The following is a 9,044-nucleotide window of genomic DNA, read 5'->3' on the forward strand; positions in this document are numbered from 1 at the left end:
AAGGCACAATTTGCAGTGAAAGCTTGACGTTTGGGGTTTTGGGTTTTTTTATTTCCTTTAGCTGGGACTTTAGAAAGACTTTCTTTTCTGTGGGTTTTTTGGATTCTCTGAAGTGCACTGTTTGCTATAGCAATACTGCATTCTGTTGAACAATTTGCTTTGACAAACTGTGATTGTCCAAGTGGCTGAAAAGTCTTTGTATATGGGGCAAATGAGCACCTACTTTCATGTAGACGAGGCTGTAAAACCTCAATTCCAGTAGAATGTCCAGTAGATGCTTTTGTCAGGACTCCAGGTAAAACTGTTAGCGTCCATAAGAGCAAGGAAAGAAAAAAGTATTTAACAGTCTGCTTTTAAAAGTTTAAAGAGCCTTGGTTATGCATAGAGGTTATTTTCAAGAGTACTCTCAAAGTCTATGTCCAAGAGTGTATCAATGAAACATTTGATAGCTCCTCAATATAAGTCAAGAAACCCCCTTAAGCTTCAAAACAGATATGACTTTTTGTAGTGTTGATTTCTGCTAGTCCATGGAAAAACATAGGAACAAGTGTTTCTCAGTATTCCCATGCATTCTAGTACAAGTCTTTGTTAGTTAGGATAGCAGTTATTCCTTTGGTTTTGTCTTAAAAATTATTTTTTTGAAAGTGTCACAGACATGTGGTAGACCTTGCTGATGAAATATGTAAAATTAGTGTAGTGTGATGTTGAAACAACCTCCAAAGGTCTGGTTTTTAATGCTAGGTGTTCTCAGAGACATAAATCTGTCTTAATGATTTAATGTGCAAACTGAAAAATTCAAGTGCTAGTGAGCAGGCTGTTTAGTATATATATTGAGTCATTTTCATGTCATTCTTAGCAGAGAACATTATGTTGGATGTTTAGGCAGAGTTAACAGGCAGTAGAGTCAATTATATAAATCTTTAATTATACACTTATTTTCACTAAAGACTGCAATTTTTCCAGTCATGCTAATGATTCTAGCACAACACTAGGTAATGAGTGTCTATTTATTGTCACTGGAGGATACATTTGCAAGAAAGATAAACCTCTCTCATTATAGGAGATAAAATTGCCTGCCAGTCCTAAAGTTGTTTGCCAGACCTCAAGAAAGTGACTAATAAAAATATCCATTGTACAGGTTTTCATTTACCCTATCATCATTTGTTGCAGTTTTGTTGCTTTTCACATGCTGCTGTAACACTGAATTAGCTCTATTAAAATCAAAGGGTTTACAACAATAATATAAAAGTTTTATTATTTTACTGATTAAATGTAAGGATGACTAAAACTTTGATCCTACAGACATGTACACATATTCTTAGAGTAATGTAATCCAACTTGCCTGCTTTTGTTAATTTTAGCTCTGGAATGCAATTTTAACACAAGTTATTGCATATATAGAACAAGTGGAATATATTTTTCTCAGAAAATTATGATTTATTAAAGCTGAATTTTGTGTTGGCAGGCCATCAAGGCTTTGTTGGGGAGGAGGTTGTCTGTATAAACAAAATTGAGATTTGAATGTTTCAAAAAGCTGCTTTTATTTTTTCTGATTTCTGCATGTTTCCCCTTACCATATTTCATTATATTATTTTGCTTGTGAAATGCTTTGCATGTACCACTCTGCATGTGTTTTTTTTTTCTTTTATATCAATTACAAATGTTTGAGAAATACTTGTTATTCTGTTCTGGGGTACTTAATAACTTTGTCTTGAACAATTTAAACTACTTTAAACTCCTTTATTGACAAAAGGAAATGTTGTACTTTTATCTAAAAGTTCTTAATATAGTTCTTTTAGAAAGTTAGTATGGCTTTCAGGATAGATGCATAAATGGTCCCAAAATTTTGGATGCTGCATAGCATTACTGTCACTTAAAACTTTATTGCAATGCAGACTTGACTACAGCAACATTCAAATTTTGATACTTAATTTTTTCAATTATTATTTGTACACTTTGGATGTCTCATTTCCTATTTTTAGGGATGTTTACAGATTACCTTTGGGCTTGATCTTGCAAATGCTGATGCATGTGTAACAAAATGCAATTAAACCCTGTTTTGGCCAATACACCTCCAGACATTAATTAGCACTATGTCTGAAAGTTGCTTGTAGGAATTAGCTCTAAACTTGTAGGCTACCTAGCTTTCATTAAGGAGGCAAGAATTTACCTTATTTAAACAGCCTTTAAACAAGGGAGATGGTAAATAACAGATTAATGTGTTTTTCTTCTCTGGCATTTCTTACGCAGATTTCCATGGAAAGCCTCTGCCCCCGCTGACTCTACGCCAAAGACCCAACAGTGATACCCATGATGTCATTGCTTAACTGGATCACAAATAGCATTTAAAAAACATTATTAAAAAATTATATCAGAAACTTTTTTTGCCCTCGAAGGAAAATTTTTTAAATGACGGTCTACCAGCTTGTTCAAAATAACTTGGTGACATTTAAACACGGAGTTCATTCGATTGTACTTAGTTGATCAGACTTTGTCATTTACTTTTCACATCACCAGCTCTTCTTCAGGATTTAGCATGAAATAAAGAAAGGTCTATGTGTCCATGGATGCTCATATGAACATGGTATTGAATATTTATTGGGTTCACTTGTGAAAATACATAGCTGTAAACCTGAAGAAAAATACCTTCAAGATCACATAATACTGGATTGTATGTTCTCACCAAGACCTTTCTCCAGGTGCTGCTCAGTGGTTGGTATTTTTGCAGCTAATAAATGGTTCTAGAGCATTTTGTAAGATTCATGTCTGATAGAGTGAATATAGGAAGGTTATGCAACAAATATTAAGTCTATTTTTCTAACTTTTTATAAAATTATTTGAAAGTTTGTGTGGACACGCATACCTACTACCAATAAAATTATACCTAGAAAGCTGATAGTCAAATGCATACAAGTAGAGTCTGTTTGACTCTTACGTTTCTCTTACAGTAGCAATACCTCTTATTAGGGATTACATTACCAGATGCATATTTCGTATTTCTGGTAATCTGAAGGGGGAGGAAGTAGAAAGGGAAGTTTAAGATAAATACATTTTATACAAAATTATGCTATTTGAATTGTCTGGAAGTTTTCTTATGTGTTGTTTTCTTTGTTTTGTTAACTGAGTTTGGCATAGGTAAAAAATGCAGTTGGAAAAATACAGCTGAATGTTGTATTGTCTGCTACATCATACAATCAAATTGCACATAGTGAAAGTTTTGCACTAATTCAGTCATCAGTTCTGATGGAAAACTGAATCAACCAGTATGCATGTAAGCTCCAGCACTTTTTAATCTCAGTAAGAATAAAACACTAACTTGAAAACAAAAGAAACAAAAGATTTTTAAGGACTTACATAATATTTCCACGTAATGTGTTAATTTTACATTAAAAAAAATCACATACAAGAGATACATAAACAACAAGGGTTACAATTGGATATATTTCTATTTAAATGTTCTGTATATGCTGTTCTTCCTCTTACATTGGAGACAACCATTGGCGTATTGTGTAAAGGTGTATTGTTACGCCACTTAGTTACAGCAAGGACGAAACCCCCATTCAAAGGTTTTTTGAAGAAGCATTACTTGATGATTTTCTATTATGCTTTCGGTCTTCCATAACATGTTATTCCCAAAGGTTTTAGTAGATGTTAAAACAATGCAATGTATATATTCAACATTTTGACATTAGAAATCTTTACCATATACCCCTTACAGCAATGAGTTACACAAATAAACATCTACCATATTAATGACAATGAAATTATTAACTAAGATTTTTAAAAGAGTACGTTTGAATGTGTGGGGGGGGAAATCCATCTTAAGAATCTTAAGTTTGGAATGGGTGGAGAGGCATATTCCAAGTTTGCTAGTTTAGGGTAAGGATGAAACAATTTGTATGTGACTGTCAGCATGAGAATACTTTTGTTGTATTCTAATAGTGTAATCTGGTTCAGTTTGATTATTCTCAGGATTTAGTCATTTTCACTTCAAACAAACACATTGTTAAGTGGAGGGGGCGTGCATAAAAGTTTATTTGTGCAATCTCAATCTTCCTGTCTTTAGCTATGTTACCACTTAAATTTTTTGGCTTAAAGGCTCTAAATTTGCAGGCTTATTTTTTTTATAGCTTCAGTTTCTAGAAATGTATTACCCTTTTATTTTAACACTAATCTAAAGTAAATTAATGGAAGTCTTTATTAAAAATAAAGCTAAATACTGCTGTGGAAACAAAATTTGAGAAACTGAAATGGAAGATGTTGATACTTATATGTAAAATGTGTGTTATGCGTGTTATGTGTGTGGGCACGTGTATCAGTTTTGTTTCTGCTTTTAAAATAAATTTTACCAATTTGTGACCAAAGTACTAAAAAATGTTTCATACAGTTTTGTTTATTAGTATTCTCTGTAATTATTTACTACAGTAGTTTTTTCAGTAATTTATACTACCTTGACTTCTTGTTTGCTCAAGATGACATTTATGCATAGAATAAAACTAATGCACAGCATCAACATGTTTCCCATGTTATCATAAATGTACAGTTTTTTGGAAGCAAGTATAGTCACAAATGTTTAATGGCTGCAAATCTCATTTACATTGCTAAAATCTACAAAACAGCAACCTTGTACTCGGAATCTTTGCATATTTTTGCAGCTGCAATGTGATCAAATTTAGAATAAATTGATAGATTAGCACTAAGTTATGTATGTATGTATACATATAAAGTGCTTTGATAGTGCATTTAACATTTGAGAGGTAATAAGTTGCACAGTTGTAAGTTGAGAGGTAATAATTATTTCACAAATTAGAAGATTTCATCAGGTACTGATGCTTTTCGTTGTCAATAACGTCACTTTCAAAATGTATCAGTGCATTCAGCTAAGTATTTGTACTTAAATACATGAGTGGTAAGTACACAGAAATATGCTACATAAGCAGAAAATTTTGCATTATCTATGTGCAACATTTTAAATACATTTTAGATGAAATATTTTAGAGGTAAGTTAAATGTATCTTCTAAGATAAGGAATAATAATTTTCATGAGCCAAATTAATGTAAAAGGTAATCTGTGCTTCAAAATAAGTCATTCTCATTGTTGTCTTCCTTTTTAGCCAAAACCTAGCATTCACAGAAGGATCTTACTCAGAGATTTAAAGGTTTTAAACAGAAAATAATAACTATAATTGTATTATTAAAGGTAGGTATATTTGATATCCATTAGGTTTAGTTTCACATCTGTGACGTGGTGTCTCCATGTAAGTAATGCACAGTAAGTGAGGGACACTCATATTGAGGTGAGACAAAAACACTGCCATTTTAGAGGAAGCTATTTGATAATCCTGTGAGATTTCTATTTCAATTCCACAGTTCTGATGGAGAATTAGAAAGCTTTAAAAGGATTACCTGCAATAGACAGCTGATGCCAGCTTTCTAATGGCCCTCGTGAGCCCTGGTTATGAGGATCAAGGTGGAAGCAGCAAGGCACCCGCAGAGAGGGCCGCGAGGCAAGTGTAACTGGCAGTCCTCGAGCACATCAATCACCCCACTGGCTATCAGTGGGGCCGCGGAAGCTCCTGTGCAACAGGCTTTAAGCCCGTGTTATCTCTCACTTTCTGGGCTGTGAATTCTGTGTAAGCTTCATAAAGGCTGTGGTGATTATCCTTTCCTTGAAACCCAAAGAACCGTAACTCTATCCTCTGGAGACCCATCTGTCACTTAAAAATGGATTTCTCAGTTCTGCTATTTTAGATGACTTTTAAAATAAGGTTGCCAGGAGTGGTCTCATGACAATTTTCTTCTCCAGTAGAAACCAGTATATTTCCTGAGAACAGTTATTTTTGCATATAATGATGTCACATTAGAAAAGATGGATGGACGGTAACAAAGCAAGCAGCATAGGCTTTTTTTTTTTTCTTTAAATAACATTCAAACAGTATTTTTTCCACTTAGATATTCTAGTATTTTAGTTGAAAGCTTAGTGCTGTAACTTCAGGATGCTATCCACTAATTGGCATACTGTCTCTTAGCTTCCTAGCTTCTGGAATTCGTTCAACTTAAAGTACTTTACTATTTTGAACAGAATGTACCCCACAGTGTGTCAATAGATGGACCTGTAAATGGAGTGAGGAACTACATTTTAAAAGTAAGTGTAATTTGAGGCAAGTTTGTTGTGGGACAGAAGAATCTTTTTCTTTTTTGGTTGGGTTTGTGAGGGGTTTTGGGGGTGGGTTTGTTGTTTTTTTTTTTTTTTTTTTTTCTATTTTCTCCCCCTACTGTTCACATAAGCTGTATTTTCTTACTTAGGATTGCTCTGGCAACTGCTCTATGGTAACAAAATCTGTGCTTTCCAGAAGATTTTAGGAAAGTGGACCATGAAATGGTTAGCAATCTATGTATACTCCCCAGTGAATATGAATTTAATATCACTTCAAATACTCTTTCTGCTGGGCTAGGGGAAAGATTGAGAGAGGGGAAAAGTTGAGTGAGGATGAGTAACAAGAAATAGAGTCCTTGCATCAAGCCAAGTATGTGGGTTAAACTTGTGAAGACCAACAAAGCCAGGTGAGCCTGAATAAGGTAGCCATGCTACTGAAATAATGAATCACTGCTAAGCAACTAGATAATAGACTGAAGGACTGAGGAAGAACAGGAGACTCAGGATTGTGAAGTGTATACATACACTTAAAAATTTTCTTCAGAAAGTAGTAGATTTTGCAGACCTCAAACAGATGCTTAGTCAGTCTTCCCACCATGTTTCCATTTGCTACTGCAAAAAACAGTGTCCTAAAAGTTATCATGCAGAAAAATACAGTCTTAAAAAAGTTTCTCAGAGAGTACTACATCCCAATAGCATTAATTTACATTATCTTCTAATCTACATATTTTTTATCCTAGAAGTCATGCCATCCATGACTTTGATCTCCATAAAACCTAGCAAGCTTTTGCTAAGTCTGTCCTAATATAACAAACAAGGAGAATATTGTTTGCTTGTGTATTTCTAAATTACTATATAATAAGTTGAAGACTCAATTTGTGCTTGCTCCAGGAAGCTGTGGACACCTGAAACTGAGCAGTGAAAGTCACAGTAATGGCCTGTCTTTTCTGTTTGCTAGGCTTGGAGGCTGTTGATGTGCTGGTGGGAGTATTTCTGAATATTGACTCGCTAATTTAAAGACATTTCATCCATCCTCCACTCTCTGAAAGTATCAGGGGACAATAGGGCATACACTGTGTCCTCTTCCTTTGCTTTCCTGAATGCAAGGACATGCTTAGAAAACATAAGTTTGAAATAAGGTAATTTATGTTTAAAGGAAATGAGTTAGCTTAAGAGAATTGTGGACTGAGGTTATAATGGAGTTGTGGAGATACAATGGATTTTGCAGAAATGAGATGCAGCTTGTTGTTTGTGGTTTAACAGGGCATCCAGGCACGCACATGGTCACTTACAGTGGCAAGTGTACTTGCCTAGGTGACAGAAATCACATAGTTTTGGATTGCTTTTTGTTAAGAGCAACAGTAGCCTGCCTTTCAAAATGTACTGAAGTTAATTCCCCCAGAGTCAATCCATCTCTTCAGTAGCACGTGAGAGATACAAGTTGCAGTAGCATTTTTACTGTTCTGTTGCAGTTTGTCTGTGATGGTGGTGTTGCTAGTGAACAAACTGTTTAATGGAAGCCCTTTCTTTGCTTCAGACATGTTGCAGATCTTACTGGTTTCAGACACATTAAGCCACACCAACAGCACCGTCTACAGTGGAGTATAGCCCTAGATTTAGGGGAAGGTGACTCATTCATTGTACTTTTTTGTTTTATTGGTAGAGTAAAATTCAATTATTGTATGTATTTTCTTGTATGTTACTGGTCTTGGCAGAATTACAACTGCAGAGAACTGTTTACATCAGTTTTGTTCTGTATCTGTTGGTACAACTCATGTATGAAAAAGCCTTTCTGGCTTCCTTTCACATTTGATATGTAGGAGGTCTCCATTTTGTCTACTGGCTCTTTGTCAGGATCCTGATTGAAACATTTTAAATAAGCTTTGAAGTTTGATGGTAATTTGCATGAGGTTTGCATAAGTGTTCTTAGTCTTCATTAGTCAGTGCCCGAAACTCAAATATTTATCTGTATGATAGTACTCCTGCCTTTACCCTTTGCACCCCTTTCAGCCTGGATTTCAGAGGCTGGTTTCGGTGTGCAGAAGCTGTGTGGGCAGCCATTAATCAAAACTACCGTTAAACAAACTTGCCGTTTCCGCAGGGGTTGCTCTTACTGAAGGAGTAGGCAAATGCTGATGGACAAGCGAGCGTTTGAGAGAGAGAGGGTATGTGGTGACTTTGTTTTGCTAGGCCACATCGATTGCAGCAAGAGGTGGCCAACAAAGCAAGATGCCCTTTGTCGTAGGAGGAGTTTGCAGGTCTCCATGGCTCTGTTCAAATGAAGCAGTCAGAAGAGCAACTGCCCGAGCATTTTGGCAGCCTCCGATTTTAGTGCTGCTAAACCAGTTACAGTTGGCGAACTGGGTTCTGGTGGTTCTCCTGGTTACTGTTCCCAGAGAATGGGTTATCTGAAAATGTGCGTAAGATGTTTGCGTGAGTAATTGCCAGGTTCCTATCGATATTTCTTTGCAGTAGCAGCAGGTTAAGCTAGAGCTGATCTCCCGTCTGGTTTGGAGGATAAGCAGCTGAATAGGAGTTGCAAAGTCTGCATACTCCTGGACCAGCCAGGAGCTAAGGACCGGTGAAAAGCCATTAGCAGAGGTCTGACGGTGCTGGCGTGGACGGCAGCAGCGGCTTCAGCAGGGTCTGGGCTGAGGACCGGTTTTGTAAGTCGATTAATCGAGGGTCCAGCCACTGCATAATCCTGGCTTCTCTCCTGGCGAGGCAGAAGGGGCTGGAGGACAGCACAGCCTCCCACGGTAAAACAGAAACAAACCAAAAAACCCCACCAAGCCAAACCAACCGACCCCGGGACACAAGGCGGGCGGCGGCAGCGGCGGGGCCGGGCGGCGGAGCTGCCCCCCTCGGCCGCCGGGGGCGCCCCGGC

At 36.6% G+C, this 9,044-nt stretch overlaps 1 protein-coding gene across 4 annotated transcripts in view; it reads left to right on the forward strand.

Moving 5' to 3' along the window:
* ARL13B (ARF like GTPase 13B) overlaps nucleotides 1-4,458 on the forward strand; it is a 50,497-nt gene extending 46,039 nt beyond the window's left edge. For 2 of the 4 annotated variants that reach the window (XM_072885162.1, XM_072885153.1), the window contains one exon: nucleotides 2,251-4,456. In XM_072885162.1, coding sequence (XP_072741263.1) covers nucleotides 2,251-2,327 — 77 coding nt within the window. In that variant the 3' untranslated portion in view covers nucleotides 2,328-4,456. Of the gene's footprint in view, nucleotides 1-2,250 lie in introns of all 4 variants that reach the window. The other 2 variants (XM_072885144.1, XM_072885136.1) reach the window with 2 other exon arrangements.
* The last annotated feature ends 4,586 nt before the right edge of the window (nucleotides 4,459-9,044 follow it).

This window comes from Ciconia boyciana, chromosome 1, assembly GCF_034638445.1.
Source record: "Ciconia boyciana chromosome 1, ASM3463844v1, whole genome shotgun sequence".
Taxonomy (NCBI): Eukaryota; Metazoa; Chordata; class Aves; order Ciconiiformes; family Ciconiidae; genus Ciconia; species Ciconia boyciana.